At 54.3% G+C, this 17092-nt stretch overlaps 1 protein-coding gene across 3 annotated transcripts; it reads right to left on the reverse strand.

Annotated features, from left to right (window-relative positions):
* Window positions 1–331: 331 nt before the first annotated feature.
* On the reverse strand, window positions 332–17014 carry FPGS (folylpolyglutamate synthase). 3 transcript variants are annotated; one of them, XM_029062086.2, is made up of 15 exons: window positions 16545–17014; window positions 6474–6602; window positions 5685–5738; window positions 5535–5599; window positions 5261–5375; window positions 5001–5078; window positions 4639–4700; window positions 4305–4407; window positions 3904–3981; window positions 3546–3693; window positions 3323–3412; window positions 2979–3129; window positions 2426–2501; window positions 2132–2198; window positions 332–1596 (listed from the first exon to the last, which is right to left on the reverse strand). In XM_029062086.2, exons 1-15 carry the CDS (start codon window positions 16563–16565, stop codon window positions 1184–1186), a joined length of 1650 nt encoding a protein of 549 aa, XP_028917919.1. In that variant the 5' UTR covers window positions 16566–17014; the 3' UTR covers window positions 332–1183. The 3 variants fall into 3 exon arrangements, with proteins under 3 accessions (XP_028917919.1, XP_028917918.1, XP_028917920.1); XM_029062085.1 differs by lacking the exon at window positions 16545–17014 and adding an exon at window positions 15871–16050; XM_029062087.2 differs by lacking the exon at window positions 16545–17014 and adding an exon at window positions 9830–9932.
* Window positions 17015–17092: the final 78 nt, after the last annotated feature.

Raw genomic sequence — 17092 nt, forward strand, 5'->3', positions numbered from 1 at the left:
GGGTCTGACACCTGAGCCCCAATTTGGAGCAACTCTGACCTCACTGGATGGACTAAAAGCCTGACAGACTTGGTGCAGTGGCTGCTGCTGCCCCTCCTCCTCGGGTATGTGTATGGGAGCGTTGGGCGGGGGGAGAGGCAGCGCATCCAGGGCCTCGCAGGAAGACCCTCACCAGGGCCCCTCTCAGCCCAAGCTGTTGGGCTCCCTCCTGCCGCCTATTCTCCATCCCTTCCATTCTGCGCACAAACCCTACCAGCTACTGAAGCCACCCTCTCATCTGCCAGTCTCTTCCCTCAGTTCCAGAGGATCGGGGAAAACTCAGACTCACCAATCCAACTGCTTTTTGTTTATTTACATTTTAGTAAAAAAAAAAAATTAAATACTTCCTAGTAAACTACAGGCCTAGCCTCTCAAAGACCTATCAGCTGAGAGTACCAAATCCCAGCTTTTACAGAATTCAGTGGGAAGGGGGGGAAAAAAATCTATCTAGCAGCAGGAGCCTGGGCCTCCAGCCAGCCCAGCTCTCACAATGCCCAGGCCCAGGGCAGGAAGGCCAGCAGGCTCCATGGGTTTCCGGGCTCCCGCCGTCACTCGGGGTCCGGCAGGGACGGGAAGAGGACACGGACGCGGGCCGCTCCGGAGCGTGGGGCTCCCTCGGACGCAGCCGGGCCGTGGGAGGACAAATCCACGTTCTCCTCTTTCTCCGGGAGAGGGGAGGGGGGAATTAGGAATCAGGCACAGAGGGAATTGATCGAGGTCACAGTGAGTCCACAACAGCTGGGCCTAGAAGCCAAGAATCCTGAGCCGCTTGGGAGTGAATTCTGACACCCCCACTCCCGACTTCTCGGGGCAAAGGCCAGATTAGACCTAAACAAGCCTCCTGCTTCCAGTCCCGCCCAGGGAGCTGCCCATGGCTGCACAGTCTGAGAGAAGCAACCCCTCTCTCAGCTGTGCCCCACGACCCACTCCAACTACTTCATCATCCCCATAACCGCCAAACCACAGTCCCCAAATCCTCCAACCTGACATCCGGCAGAGGAGGAGCCTGGGCCAAGGGAGAAGAAGGCACCTGTTCGAGGATCGACGTGCCACCCACCGTGAGGGCCGGGCGGGGGCGGGGAGGGCCGACGGAAGGCCGCCCAGGGAGAAGGCCTCACGTCCCCCGGGGACGAGACCCGCTACGTTACTGCGACAGCGACTGGTCCAGCAGCTTCAGGACCCCGCCCACCAGGTGCAGGCTGCCGGTCACCAGCACGCGGATGGCGGTGGCCTCCTTGAGGAGGACGGCCCCGCTGCTGGCCACGGGGTGGTTGTGGAGCCCCCGGGGCGCGGGAGGCTGGAAATGTGGGTCCCGGCCCTGGCTGATCCACTGCAGAGCGTGGGAGATGCAGCTGAAGACCAGGGAGTTGGAGTTGAGCGGGCGGGGAGAGGAGGGCACCAGCCTCAGCGGTCCATGAAGGGGGCCCTCGGGGTCGGGACTTCCAGGTAGCCAGGGGTCCAGCCCGGCTTTCTCCTCCACCAGCCCATTCCACTGTTTCTGGTTCTCCAAGCAGCGAGTCAACATGTGGTCCAGGGTCACGGTGAAGTTCTGCTGGTCTAAAAGGGGAAGAAGACAATTATGGTCGGGGGTGTTGAAGGGGAAGGTTCAGACCGTCTCCCTTTGGGGGCAATGCCAGAGTGGCCCCAGACCCATGGGAAAGGGTAGGAGTGGGTTAATGGATGATCACATCGGGGACTGAACCAAAGCCCCTCACTTGTTTTTTGGGAGAGCCTAGAGGGGACTGAAGGAGAGACCGGCTGGATTAATGGACCTCAATTTCCGAGGGAACCCCTGCTGGGCTGGGCAGCAAAGAGCCTTCATACCAGGCAGGCACAGGAACCGAGAAGCAGCGTGGCCTAGTGGATAGAGCATGGGCCTAGAAATCAGAAGGACCCGGGTTCTAATCCCATCTCCACCACTTGTCTGTTGTGTCACCTTGGGCAAGTCATTTCTCTGTGGCTCAGTTCCCTCGTTTGTAAAATGGGGATTAATACTGTGACTCCGACGTGGGATACGGACAGCATCCAACCTAACTTGTATCTACCCCAGGGCTTGGTACTGTGCACTTAACCAATGGCCTCCATCTCTTACCTGCGTTTCCCACAGTTGACACCTCGGCAAAGTTGGGGCAGAAAACAGCATAGTCAAACTGGCAGGGCTGAAAGGTGGGGGAGGGAGAAATGGAGATCTATGTGGTTCAGAGATATTGTATAATCTAAGGGGAAGCGGGGAGAGGAGTGCGAGCGATTGAGTGTGTGGAGGCCACCTGGTGGTGTCATGTGCGGCTGCAAAGCCCCCCTTGAAGGGAGATTTCAAAGCACAACTTCCTCTTCTGCAGCCCCCGGCCAGCACCCAACCTCTAAAGAGGGGACAAGTCCACCTCACCTGTAGCAATTTCAGCAGCGCGGCCGTGTCTCGGTCCCCCGAAGCGTTAAACAGTAGCACCCGCACCTCCGAGCCGCTGCCGAAGAAGTGGGGGCGAGAGAGGGGACGGGTCAGAGGAGAGAGCCCGATCACCCCTGCTGAACGCTCCAAACTGAGGGGACCCCGCTGTCTCACCGCAACACCCTGAGCCCCTAAGACCAGACCCTTGCCACTGAGGAGTCAATCCAGGAGCTTGCAGGGCCAGGTCCCAGGGGCCCGAGGGGGTTGTCAGAAGCCTAGAGACAGGACTCATGGGAAGGCAAGCCCAGACTTCAGCCCTGAGGGCTGGAACTTGAGACTCCCAGCTCTACCGCGGAGAGAGACCAGGTCAAGTTACAAGCAAAAGGTCAAGGGTCACGAACCAAAGCATGGCCCCGCCAAGAAGTCGCACGAACCAAAGCATGGCCCCGCCAAGAAGTCGACAACCGAAAGGGAAAGGGCAAAATTCCCCTCACCCTCCACCCCCAGTGACATACTGGTCCTCCCGCCCCCGGCTCTCCGGCCGAGATCTCACTTGTTTGGCTTCTCCTGATTGAGGGCGGCCTGGCGGAACCAGCGAACCCCAGCCTGGATGCTGCTGGTGGTGTGAGCCCCGTCCAGGTACCAGGTGAGGGGCCCGTGTTGCAGCACTTGGGTCCGGCCCAGCCACTCTGTGTCGCGCAACCCTAAGACGGACAGGAGGAGGAGCAGAGGCCTTTCAGAGCGGGAGGGGGGTGTGGGGATGGGGGAGGGCAACCGGGGTGGGGAGAGAGCTTCAGGCTGGACAATCCTGGCCAAGCGGGGATGGGGGGGCCGGCTGAGAACCGGGGAATTGTGAGGATCCGCGTCGGGACGGACGGCCAGGGGTGAAGGTCTCACCCTGCTGCATTAAGAGGGTGGGCCGGAACACAGGTGCCGAGGGCAGGATCCGCCTGGGGCCCTGCCGGGGGACCTTCGGCTCTCCAATCCCTAGGAAGAGGAGAGAGGGTATCAGTTGCTCCCGCCTGCTCTGGGGTTCGCCCCCACCTCCCATCTTCCCCGCCCCTCCTCTTCCCCTCCAGCCCACTCCCTACCTTCCTGCCCCCTTCCCCTCCCACCGCACCCTTGTGTCCATGCTGCTGCAGCCAGCTCCGCGCCAGCTGCAGGGCCAAGGCTGCATTGTCCCGCTGGTGGTCCCCCGCCAGCCCCAGACCCAGCACCTGCTCCTCTTCCTCCAGAACATCAAGGTTAGGGCACAGGTAGAGGGGGCACTGCAAGGAGGGAAAGAGAGAGTGAGAGACAGAGACGAGAGCTGGTCACAAGGCACCACCCAACCCAAGGGGAGGGAGATCCCCGAGGACATAAGGGAGGAGGAATAGGGGAAGGGGAGAGGGGTGGGGGAAAGATGGAGGGGGAAAGGGAAGGTGGAAAGGTCCCGGGCCTCTCCCCTTCCCACTACACACAACTGAATGCCAACTGACCGGGAGGCAGCGGGCTCGGTCCTTGAGCACTTGCAAGGGCCTCTCCGGTTGGGACACGGTGAAGGCGGGAACTCCAGGCTGGGGGACAAGACGGTGAGGGTCACAGGGGGAAGGAAGGGAGAAGCTTCCTTGAGGCCCCAATCCAGCAGTGGGATTTACTGAGCGCATGCCGTGCGCAGATCACTTGGGAGAGCATGATACAATAGAGTTGGTAGACACGTTCCCCGCCCACAAGGAGCTCACCCCAAGACTTCACTCCTTAAGCCCAACATCCCTAGCTCAGGCCTGAAGCCTCAAGAAACCCAGAGCACAAGTCAGAGAGGCCTGGCTCTACGCCCTGGGTCCAGAACGAACCCTCCCGGGCCCTGGAGAGTCCCGAACTGTCCGATAAGGGTTCCTACCTTAAATATGCCCCCCTTCTGCCAAGCGATCTTCTCGATGGTATCCCCCAGGATGCTGGTGTGATCGATGCCCAAAGAGGAGATTCCACAGACCACCGGCTTCCTGGGGGCGAGGGCCGAGAGGAAGTGAGGCCCATCCTCTTAGAACTTAAGCCTTTTGCCAACTCCTAGGCCCGATCCCGGCTACCCCCATAGCAGACCAGCAACCCTTCCCCACCCTCCCTCATTAACCCCTCCCAGCCCACGGAAGTCAGAGGGCTAAGTCTCCCACCCTTTCCTAATTCCTACCCGACTACCATCGGACCCGGGGCCTAAAAGTGCCTCCTCCTCTCACCTGATAATGTTGGTACAATCATAAGCTCCCCCGATGCCCACCTCCACCACAGCCAGATCCACCTGCAACAGGCACCCAGGGGGATCACGGGATAAACTGTGCTCATGCTGACAGCTCCCCCACCCGCCCCAGCTGGCATTCAAGCTCTGGAGCAAAGATGAGTCCCCTCAGTTCTCCCGCCCCCAAGGGAGCCAGTCCTGGGGGTACCGAACCCAGTGCCAGCCCACGGGTTAAAGGACCCGGGTGATACCGCCTGAGGCGAGAGAGAGGACAAAGTTCCAACCAAGATGCCCGTGAGTAGGTCCACAGTGGTAGGAGAAAAAGAAAGAAACTCCCAGTCAGGAGGGAGAGACTAACCCTACCTTCTCCTGAAGGAATACATGGAAGGCCAGGATGGTGAGGAAGCGGAAGTAAGGAGGCATGCTGGCACAGCTTGCATCCTATGGGCACAAAGCAGGGATCACAAACCAGGAATCCTGATTGCCAGCTTCCCCTCCCTCCCTCCCAACTGTTTCCAAACTCCATGGGCCCTAGTGGGGGGCAGGGGCACAATCCCGGCGGCCCACGATGGCAGAGACCCTCAGAGCTCTGCCTACCCCCCGTCCCCGCCAGACCCTCGCACCTTGGTCTCCTCCAGCCGGTGGTAGAGCCGCCAGAAGTATTTGGTGAACATCTCGGGGCTTATCGGCTGCCCGTCGATGCGGATCCGCTCCCGCACCTGCACCAGGTGGGGGGAGCTGTGGGGACAAACACGGAAGGTGGCGGGGGGGGCCCACCCGAAGGCAGCCTCAGCTCCAGCTCCCCTGCGAGCCCCTCCAGAGGGGCTCTGGAACTGTGGGTTGCCTCCCATCCAAGTTGTGGGTTGCCTCCCATCCAAGCCCTTCAGCGGTCCTTACCTATAGAATCCCGTCTTTAGACCGTAGTTGCGCAGAATGCGCTCGGTGAAGGCACATGTGGAGCCCTGGAAGGAGATGACTGGCCTTAGCCGCCAGCCGCCCAAACCTCACGTCTCCCTTCCCCCCACAGGACCCATTCCCCATTCTCACCTTGCCCTTGGTCCCAGTTACATGGATGATATTCAGCTGATCCAAGTCTTCCACCTGCCGCAGACACGGACAGGGCTCAGGGGTCTGGCAGACCAACCTTGGTGACCCCTTCCCCCTTTGAGGGTAGAACTCTCCATCCCCAGGCACTATCCCTTGGGCTGGCATTCTCTCCCGGAGTCAGGGATGTGCCTCGTGGGAAGATGGGGAAGAAACAGGCTCCCAACCGAAGTTTAGACGGAGAGGCCGAAAAGAAGCCGGGTGGCACGCTAGGAGTGGCACTGAGTTTGCCGGGGGAAGCAGAGCCATACTCCTATCGGGGAAGGAGGGGGCTCCAGGTCCAGATAGCCTGAGCCTTAACCCCAGTGGCTCAGAGCAGCACTAGGCCCCTGGACCTGCAACGAGGGGGTTAGGGAGAGCTTACAGACAGACAACTTCTGGAGGCCTAGGATAATAATAATAATAATGTTGGTATTTGTTAAGCGCTTACTATGTGCAGAGCACTGTTCTAAGCGCTGGGGTAGACACAGGGGAATCAGGTTGTCCCATGTGGGGCCCACAGTCTTAATCCCCATTTTACAGATGAGGTAACTGAGGCACGGAGAAGTGAAGTGACTTGCCCACAGTCACACAACTGACAAGTGGCAGAGCCGGGATTCGAACCCATGACCTCTGACTCCAAACCCCGTGCTCTTTCCACTGAACCACGCTGCTTCTCTCCTTGGATCCTCCTTGGATCCACCTTGGAGCTAGGATCCAAGGAGGGCTCTCCCTCAGCACCTGCCAGCTCACCTGCAGCCCGCTTCGCACCAGGTACTGCTTCATGGCCTCCAGTTGAGCCTGGGGATCGCCCCGCTCCCGTTTCATCTGCTCCAGGTAGCCCGCATTGGTCTGCAGAGTGTTGAGGGTCCGGACGGCATCCTGGAAGACAGAAGGAGCGGCTGCCCTGAGGGTCCGCAGGTGACGACCCCTTCCCGGCACCAGGGACGGCCCTGCTCCCAGGCCGCCCGTGATGCCTAGAGTCAGACGAGATATCTCTCCAGGCTCATAACAGCCCACCCCGGGGCTGCGGAACAGACTGAGCCCAGAGAACACACAGTCCTCCCTTACCATCAGATAAGGCCTCGTCCCTGGCTTTAATCAATCACTGGTATTTATTAAGCACAGCACTGAACGAAGTGCTTGAGACAGTACAATACAACCACAAGCAGACCTATTCCCTGCCCCAAAGGAGCTAGCCAGAACGATTTTCCCGTTCTGTATTGCAATACAACAGAGTACTGTACACTCCCAAGTGCTCAGCACAGTGCTCTGCACGTAATAAAAGCTCAATAAAAGCGACTGAATGAATGAGCTGGCAGACACAGTCCCTGCCCACAGAGAGATTAGTTTAGAGACTGGTTTCACTTCAGTTTCAACACCCCCTACCCCAACGGGGCGGAGTGCTGCCTCCCCACAGGGGTCTAATTCATTCCCCAGGGAAGATGGGACTGGCCCAAGGCTCCCCCAACCCCCTCCCCGGGCTGAGCTGGGGACGGGGCAGCTCGCTGGGGTTCCCAGGCCTGGTTCCAGGAAGCTGGCCCCTCGTGGGCATTCATTCATTCAATCGTATTTACTGAGCGCTTACTGTATGCACTGTAGTAAACACCTAGGAGAGTACCATATAGCAATAGACAGACACATTCCCTGCCCAAAACGAGACAGCCGGAGTTTTCCCGAAGATCTCCCAAGGGCCGGGTGGGTGAGATGGGGTGCAGGTGGCCATTCATTCATTCAATCGTACTGACTGAGCGCTTACTGGGTGCAGAGCACTGTGCTAAGCACTTAGAATGTCCAACTGGGCCTTTGAGAGAGACCCTCCCTGCCCAACGACGGGCTCACCGTCTGGACACACAGAAGAGCAAAAGAAACCAAGACAACACTCACTCATTCTTCCGTATTGACTAAGCGCTTACTATGTGCAGAGCACTGGACTAAGCCCTTGCTTGGAATGTCCAATTGGGCCATAGAGAGAGACCATCCCTGCCCAACAACGGGCTCACCGTCTAGACAGAAGCAAAGCAAAAGAGAACAAAACCCAAACGAGAAAACATTCACTCAATCGTATTTATTGAGCGCTTACTATGTGCAGAGCATTGCACTAGGTGCTTGGAAAGTCCAACTGGGCTACAGAGAGAGACCATCCCTGCCCAACGACGGGCTCACCGTCTAGACAGAAGCAAAGCAAAAGAGAACAAAACCCAAACGAGACAACATTCACTCACTCAATTGTATTGACTGGGGGCTTACTATGTGCAGAGCACTGCACTGAGCGCTTGGAATGTCCAACTGGACCATAGAGAGAGACCCTCCCTGCCCAACGACGAGCTCACCGTCTAGACAGACAGCAGAGCGAAAGAGACCAAGACAACATTCCCTCATTCAACTGTATTGACTGAGCACTTACTACTACTAATAATGTTGGTACTTGTTAAGCGCTTACTATGTGCAGAGCACTGTTCTAAGCGCTGGGGTAGTTGCAGGGTAAGCAGGTTGTCTCATATGAGGCTCACAGTCTTGATCCCCATTTTCCAGATGACATCACTGAGGCCCAGAGAAGTGAAGTGACTGGCCTACGCCACCCAGCTGACAAGTGGCAGATCCGGGATTCGAACCCATGACTTCTGACTCCCAAGCCCGGGCTCTTTCCACTGAGCCACGAAGCGCAGAGCACTGTAATGAGCCCTCGGAACGTCCAACAGGGCCCCATCACCAAGATGCTAATAATGGTGGTATTTGTTAAGCGCTTACTATATGCAAAGCACTGTTCTAAGCGCTGGGGGGATAGAAGGTGATCAGGTTGTCCCCCGTGGGGCTCCCAGCTTTCATCCCCATTTTCCAGAGGAGGTCACTGAGGCCCAGAGAAGTGAAGTGCCTTGCCCCCAGTCACCCAGCTGACAAGTGGCAGGGTCAGAATTCGAACTCATGACCTCTGACTCCCCAGCCCGGGGCTCTTTCCACTGAGCCAGGTTGCTTCAAAAGATAAATAGCAGCAGTCCGTTCCCAGCGCTCGGTCCAGTGCTCTGTGCAGAGCAGGCGCTCAGTCAGTACGAATGAATGAATGAATAGCAGTAGTAGCGTGGCTCAGTGGAAAGAGCCCGGGCTTGGGAGCCAGAGGTCATGGGTTCGAATTCCAGCTCTGCCACGTGTCAGCTGTGTGACTGTGGGCAAGTCACTTAACTTCTCTGGGCCTCAGTTCCCTCATCTGTCAAATGGGGATGAAGACTGTGAGCCCCATGTGGGACCCCCTGATTCCCCTGTGTCTCCCCCAGCAGTTGGAACAGTGCTCTGCACATAGTAAGCGCTTAAGAAATACCAACATGATTATTAAATGAATGAATGAATAAAAGAATGAAGGAGGGAATGAGTGAATGAACTAATGAATAAACGAATGAATGAACGAATGAATGAATGGACAAATTAATAAACGAACGAATGAATGAACAAATGAATGAACGAACTAATGAATAAATGAATGCATGTATGCATGCATGAATGAATGAACGAACCAATGAATAAATGAATGCATGAATGAATGAATGAACGAATGAATGAACGAACTAATGAATAAATGAACTCATGTATGTATGCATGCATGCATGAACGAACTAATGAATAAACGAATGCATGTATGAATGCATGTATGAGTGCATGCATTCACGCATGCATGAACGAACTAATGAAGAAATGAATGCATGTATGCATGAACGAACGACCGAGTAAACGAACTAATGAATAAATGAATGCATGTATGCATGCCTATATGAAGGAATGAACGAACGAATGAATAAATGCACGCGTGCGTGCATGAACGAACGAATGAATAAACGAATGCATGAATGAATGAACTAATGAATAAACGAATGCATGAATGAATGAACTAATGAATATATGAATGCATGTATGCACGCACGAGTGACCTAATGAATAAGTGAATGCATGCATGAACGAACTAATGAATAAGTGAGTGCACACGTGTGCGTGCATGAATGCAAGCATGAATGAATGAATGAATGAACGGGTGGGGTCTGGAGGAGGAGCGGCAGGGGGCAAGCCCCCGCGGCGGTCCTGGCTGCTGTCAGTAAGGTACGTGGGGTGGGTGTGGGTACCTGGTATTCCATGGCAGGCTCCTGAGGCGCCGGGCGGGCGCTGAGGCCTCGGCCCGCCAACCCCAGCTCCGCGCGCCGCAGCGCGCGCCAGCAGGCCCCAGACATGCTGCCGCCCCCGCCGCGCGCGCGCCGGACCCACCGCCTCCCCTCGCCCCCCCTCCCCCGCCCCCCGCCCTCCGCCAATCAGCGCCCGCCGCCCCGCCCCGCTCCGCCAATCGCGGCCCGGGGACGCCGCTAACCGGCAGGCAGCGCGGCGGGGAGGGGCGAAGCCGCAGACGCCATGTCGCCAAGGGGAAGGGTGCCCCTTCCTCCTCTTAAAGGGACCCTGTCGCTCTAGTTTTGGAAGGCGTGCGTTCGGCGCTCACGAGGGGCCAGGCTGGCCTGGGGTGGATAGATGTATGCATGAATAAGTGAATGCATGCATGCATGCATGCACGAATGAATGAACGAACTAATGAATCAATTAATGCATGCGTGCATGCATGCACGAATGAATGAACGAACTAATGAATAAATTAATGCATGCATGCATGCATGCACGCACGAACGAACTAATGAATAAATTAATGCATGCATGCATGCACGAATGAATGAACGAACTAATGAATAAATGCATGAATGCATGCATGCATGAATGAATGAACGAACTAATGAATAAATGCATGAATGCATGCATGAATGAATGAATGAACGAACGAACTAATAGACGGGGGGGGGGGGACGCAGCCGGCTGCCCCTTATTAACCCCCATTTTGCACAGAGAAGCGCATGCATGCGTTGAAGAGGATTTACTGGGCGCTTACTAGGTGCAGGACACTGTATTAAGCACTGGAGAAGCAGCGTGGCTCAGTGGAAAGAGCCCAGGCTGGGGAGTCAGAGGTCATGGGTTCGAATCCCAGCTCCACCGCTTGTCAGCTGGGTGACTGTGGGCGAGTCACTTCACTTCTCTGGGCCTCAGTGACCTCATCTGGAAAATGGGGATTAACTGTGAGCCTCACGTGGGACAACCTGATGTCCCTGTATCTCCCCCAGCGCTTAGGACGGTGCTCTACACCTAGTAAGCGCTTAACAAATACCAACATTATTATTGTCAACCCCCATTTTGCACAGAGAAGCGCATGGATTCATTGAAGAGTATTTATTGAGCGCTTACTAGGTGCAGGGCACTGTACTAAGCCCTGCAGAAGCAGTATGGCTCCAGTGGAAAATGCCCGGGCTTGGGAGTCAGAGGACATGAGTTCTAAACCCCGCTCTGCTGCTTGTCAGTTGTGTGACCTTGGGGAAGTCACTTCACTTCTCTGTGCCTCAGTTACCTCATCTGGGAAATGGGGATGAAGACTGTGAGCCCCACATGGATATCTCCCCCAGTGCTTAGAACAGTGCTTGGCACATAGTAAGCGCTTAACAAATACCAATATTATTATTACTAAGCACTTGGAATGTACAATTTGGCAGATAGAGACAAGCCCTGCCCAATAACTGGCTCACAGAGTAAACGGGGAGTGCCTCAATTAATTAATGATGGCATTTAAGTGCTGACTTAAATATGGGTACCCATTGATTTTGAGAAACTACCTCTCAGATCAATTCAATTCATTGGAGCCCTGATCTCTTTGGCCTTCCCTCAATCCCAAAAGATTTTAGTTCCCTGCCCTTCTCTATTCTAAAAGAAAGTGAGGTGCAGTGATACAGGAAGATGTTACCAAAAGTCACCCCAAAATGTCAGTTGCAGTGCCCACAGAGACCCTTCTCTGGGTTCCAGCCCCAGTAACAAACACAGTCTTTCATGTTGGATTAAGATGTTTGAAATGCAGAACTCCTCGCCTTCTTGACCTTTTCCCTGCTGCGAAAGAGCCGAGGTTAAACCAGAAAGGGAGAGAGAAGCAGTGTGGCCTGCTGGAAAGAGCATTCGTCTAGGAATCAGAGGACATGAATTCTAGACCTGGCTCTGCCACTTGTCCACTGTGTGACCTTGGGCAAGTCACTTAACTTCTCTATGCCTCAATTAGCTCATCAGTAAAATGGGTATTAAGGCTGTGAGCCCCATGAGGGACACGGATTAGGTCCAACCTGATTTTCTTGTATCTACACCAGTGCTTAGTTCAGTGCCTGACAAATAGTAAATGCTTAACAAATACCATCTTAAAAAGAAAGGGGGAGGGAGATAGAGAAAGAAAGAAAGAGATAATGCGTGTGTTCTGTTTCCTGGCTATCTGAAATGGAGGACTTGGAGTTCTAATTCCCTGACTCTGCTGAGGGTCTTGTTCTCCCTTGTTCTCCACAGCTTGTGCACAAAAACAATCCTGACCAAATGCCTTTGAAATGCTATCAGGCATGGAGAGATTTCACTGGATAAAGGATCTAAACACGAGAAGGAATTTCTTGTTTTGGTTCAGGTATCTCTCAGGGCCAACTTGAGCAAACAATGACCTCCGGCCAACAGGATTAAATATTTATTAACGCTAAAGCATTCTCAGTGCTGCAGTAACCTAGCAGGGCATTGGAGTGACAGTTGTGGAGTTTATTGTCATTACAGTTTGGACAGGGGGCATAGGCTTAATGACAAGCAGGATGAAATCTATGAGAAAAGATTCCAAACTTCACCAGTCTTCTAGAGCCTGATGGTTATCAGGACGACGGAATCCAGCTGTTCCCCATTTTCACCAAGAGGAAGAAATAATTTGAACTACAGCAAGAGGGGTTTAGGTTACACCCAAAGAAGACCTTCTTGACAGTGAGGTGAAAGAGACATCGGTGTGGTTCCAAAGGGGTTGGTTCTCTGAGGATTAACAATGGGATTGACACAAATCTGGTCTGGGGTTGATTGTGGTACCTGCCCCAGCTCCACGGCAACCAAGGGGTAGATTGGAAAGGGATGGGGGGTGAGGGGGATGCGGAGGGGCAGGGAGAGAGCTCTCCCATCTTGGAAATCTATAATCTCTGACCTGATGAGTTTGTGTGGGCAGAGACACTTAGGCCGGACACACGTCCCCGATTGGCAGAGGAGCAAAGCACTTTGATTCTCACCCCAGTCCCAAGGCACTTATGTCCATATCATCATCAGTGGCATTCGTTGAGGGCTTACATATGCACAGCACTGTATTAAGCGCCGTGAGAGAGTACAATCCAATGGAGTTGATTGTTATGTTCTCTGCCCACAAAGATCTTACAGTCTAGAGGACATCTTTATATTCTAGACTGTACACTTTTTGTGGGCAGGGAATGCATCTGTTGTATTGTTATATTGTACACTCCCAAATGCTTAGTATGGTGCTCTCAGTACCAGTAAGGGCTCAATAAATACGACTGACTGATTGACTTGCACTAGGTGACACAACAGACAAATGATGGAGCTGGGATTAGAATCCAGGGCCTCTGACTCCCAGGCCCAGGCTCTTTCCTCTAGGTCACACTGCTTCTCAGCATGGAGGTCAGTCCTCACGCTAGGGGCGGCTAGTGACCAGGCAAAATAGTCAACAAGAGGTTGAATGGTTTGAATCTGACGGCTCTGTGTCCCTTACACCGTGCTCTCTGAGGATTTTCCACCTTGTGCTTCAGTTCCTGCAACTGGAGCGTCAGGGTGGTTGGGAAAAATCATCATGATGCAGCAGTTAGAAAGCTCCAGGCCCAGGACGGGATGTGAGCAACCAGAAAAAATGACCCAGCCCTTCCCAGGGCTGACTCACCACCACTGAAAACATCACATCAGAGGAAGAGAGGGTGGTGGACTGAAGAGCATCACGGGGCAGGCAGGGGAGTGGAGCAAGAGACAGGAAAAGCAAAGAAAAAATTCCCCTCCCAAAAAACCATCATTTCACTGGATAGATTTCATGAAAGCATCCTCAAAACACCTTCCCACAGCCCACTCTTCAGAAAGGGAAACTGAGGCCCAGTCAGGTGCTTGCCCAGTCTGCCCAGTGCAGAAACTGGAGTAGCCCTGGGGCCACGTGTGAAATGTCCAACACACCAAACAGGAAGAGCCTCTTACACAAGACTCCCGAAGCACGACTGAGACCATGTGTTTCCGCAGCCTCGTAAGAACAAGAACCCTATCTATCCCGGAGCACAAATAACTAAGTTCATCAGGTCCAAGGGCACCAGCCGTTGCGGGCAGCCCTGGGTGGTTTAGACATTTTAAAACCGGGGGATGTTTAAAATCCTGAGGGCTTCGATGCACCCCACCCCCCTCAACCCCCCACTTCCGAAATAGCTTATCTGCCTTCCACACGGACAAAACCTCTCCCGAAATATAGTAACGAGTCTAACCCCGGCCCTGGTACCGCCTCAATTTCTCAGGCATTTTCCAAGAAAGACCAGGGGACTCATAACTGAAGCCGTTCAACAGGTTGGTAAAATATTATCCTCCTGCCAACCGCGAAATGGAGACTTGGAGACGGGAGGTTGGCAGCATTCCTGGGGCTAAAGCTCAGTGGTTCCCACTGACAACTGGCCGAGTTCACAGCTCCTTCTCCTCCCCGCTCCGCCCCCGGGATTGACCATTTCCCCTTCAGCAACAAGGGAAGAGAGAAAATGGTGAAATTGGCATTAAGCTTTGGGCAATGTCTTTTCTGAGACCCCAGAACCCATTCCGCAGTTGGTTCCCGATCACTGGACCCTCAGGGCTTTGCTGAGGGAAACAGCAGCAAAATAATAATAATAACATTGGTATTTGTTAAACGCTTACTTTGTGCCAAGCACTGTTCTAAGCACTAGGGGAGATACAAGGTAATCAGGTTGTCCCATGTGGGGCTCTCAGTCTTCATCCCCATTTCCCAGATAAGGTAACTGAGGCGCAGGGAAGCTAAGTGACTTGCCCGAGGTCACACAGCTGACAAGCAGCAGAGCCGGGATTAGAACCCATGACCTCTGACTCCCAAGCCCGGGCTCTACCCACCGAACCACGTTGCCAAATGTGGCGGCCCCTTTCCCTGCACCTCTCAACCCCAATCAACAGGGCAACTCTGCAGTTGTGACAGCTGGGACCGTGTCCCTAACCCCCTCCGCATGGTACTTCATGGGGGTGGCAGGTGGAGAATGAAATCATGTGCCACAAGAAACAATCCGACAATTACTCTCCCTGCTTTGAAAGCTTTATTGAAGGCACATCTCCTCCAAGAGGCCTTCCTTCTCTGACTAAGCCCCCCTTTGCTCTTCTTCCCCTCCTTTCTGCGTCACTCTGACTTGCTCCCTTTATTCATCCCCCCTCCCTGCCCCACAGCACTTTTGTACATCATAGTGGAGAGAGCACGGGCTTGGGAGTCTGGACTGTAAACTCGCCGTGGGCAAGGAATGTACCTATTTATTGCTATATTGCACTCCCTCAATTACAGTGCTCTGCACACAGTAAGTGCTCAATAATTACGATTGAGTGACAGATGAGAGCCATAAGCAATTCTGGGATTCTCCCTAACAGTCTGGGAAAAGGAAAACTCAGTCCCAGCTTAATCACACATTACTCTGCCCGGCACTGCCTGCAGCAGAACTTCAAAGCAGCGTAGCTTAGTGGATAGAACACGGGCCTGGCTGATCCCAGCTCCGCCACTTGTTTGCTGTGTGACCTTGGCTAAGTCACTTCACTGGGCCTCAGTTACCTTATCTGTAAAAATGGGGTTAGACCATGAGCCCCATTTGGGACACGGACTGTACCCAATCGGGTTAGCTCTTATCGACCCCAGTGTTCAGCACAGCACCTGGCACACAACGAGCACTTAAATACCGTAAAAAAAAAAAAAAAAAAAATCCAATCCCAAAAAGACGGAATCTCTCCATTGAGCTCCCAGCTACAAAGTTCTCGGTCAGCAGGCCTTCCCACTAAACAGTAGATCCTTCAGCGCTGCAGCCCCGTCCCAAACCACCTAAGTCACCCCCAAACTACCCAGCAGCAATTGGTACTTTCTGAGCGCTCACTAGGTGCAGAGCACTGCAGAGCACAATACAACAGAGTGCATAGACAAGTTTTCTACCCACGAGCTTTTTTCCCCCCTAGCAGGGGGTCTCTAGATTCCCCCACAACCCCAAGACTCTGGGCTCGGTTCACGTACCTCAAAAGCAGCAACCTCGCTCCCGCGGGGCCGGGGATTCAATCTTCTACCATGCATCGTCCCTTCAAACCCGATGCTCCGGACCTGAAGCCACCGGCCCGGAGCCAACTGAGGCTCTAAGCCCTTCATTACAAAGCTCTCTGATCCCGCCCCGCATGCTGCCAAAGTCAATACATCCACCCCCCGCCCCCACCCCCACCCCTAAGACAGAGCCGTCGCCCCTCTTGGCGGCCGACCCGCAAGGCCCATCTCACATCTCACACGAGCCGGAGGCCGGGATCAATGGCAGGTAAAGGAGGGGACTGCAAAGGGAAGAGACGCGAGGGGGATTCCTGGCCTTGGTCAGGTTCAGCCGAGGCGCTCGCGGGGGGTCAGTTCTCCGTCACTCTAAACTGTCTCTTTTCCCCATCCTCACACCCTGGACTCTGATTCAGAGATGAACTCACATCCCCTTGGCCAGCCAACAGGATTCTTCGAACCACCACAGATCGGGTTTCAGAGGCAGATCGGCGCCAAGAGACTTGGACACCCGCACCCCCTACTCCGTTGGCCCGCCACACCGATCCCTTTCCAACATCCTCTTCCTCCACCACCTCTTCTCTTCCTCAACCCAAGGACTTCCACCCCGCGCCCGTCACTTTCAGCCTGCTGCAAAGGAAAGCTTTTCTTTTTACCTCATATGCTTCCTCCCTCATGCAGACTCCCCATCCGTGGCTAGGCTCAGAGAGGTTCTGGCCGTGGGTTACTAGACTATTTAGAGCTATTTTGTTCCTTCGCAAGTTAAAGAACAACTGGGGGTGGGTTAAAGGTGAACATAAACCAGGAATGTGGAAGTCAGGGTGACTTCAAAGGTACCGTAGTCCGTGAGAGCTCGGTGGGGTGATCGGCTCCTCAGGCAGGACATGATTCTAGCAGCAACAGCCTCCTAGGCCCACCTGACCCCTCCAGGACTGGAAAGCTCCTGTCAGAGCCAGCCCGAATCTCACTTAACTCCTTTCCACTCCTTTTTGGACTGCTTTGGTTGGGGGCTTGGAGCGTGAGGGGAAGAGGGCTGAAAGCATGGGCAGCCCTGACCCCAAAGCGGGCTCTGGGAGTTTCTGATGATTGGCGCGTTCCTCTTACCAAGGGGAACACCTTGAAACACCTTTTTTTTCCATGGTATTTGCTAAGCACTATGTGTCAGGCACCGTTCTAAGCGCTGGGGTAGATACCAGGTAATCAG

The sequence above is a fragment of the Ornithorhynchus anatinus genome, chromosome 4 (assembly GCF_004115215.2).
Source record: "Ornithorhynchus anatinus isolate Pmale09 chromosome 4, mOrnAna1.pri.v4, whole genome shotgun sequence".
Lineage (NCBI taxonomy): Eukaryota > Metazoa > Chordata > Mammalia > Monotremata > Ornithorhynchidae > Ornithorhynchus > Ornithorhynchus anatinus.

Coding starts and splice junctions, on each gene's coding strand:
- FPGS (XM_029062085.1), bottom strand. CDS start 15,999: ATGAAGGGCTTAGAGCCTCAGTTGGCTCCGGGCCGGTGGCTTCAGGTC. Junction 4,701..5,000: donor ATGTATTCCTTCAGGAGAAG/GTAGGGTTAGTC, acceptor TGCCTGTTGCAG/GTGGATCTGGCTGTGGTGGA. Junction 2,502..2,978: donor AATCAGGAGAAGCCAAACAA/GTGAGATCTCGG, acceptor CTTCTTCGGCAG/CGGCTCGGAGGTGCGGGTGC.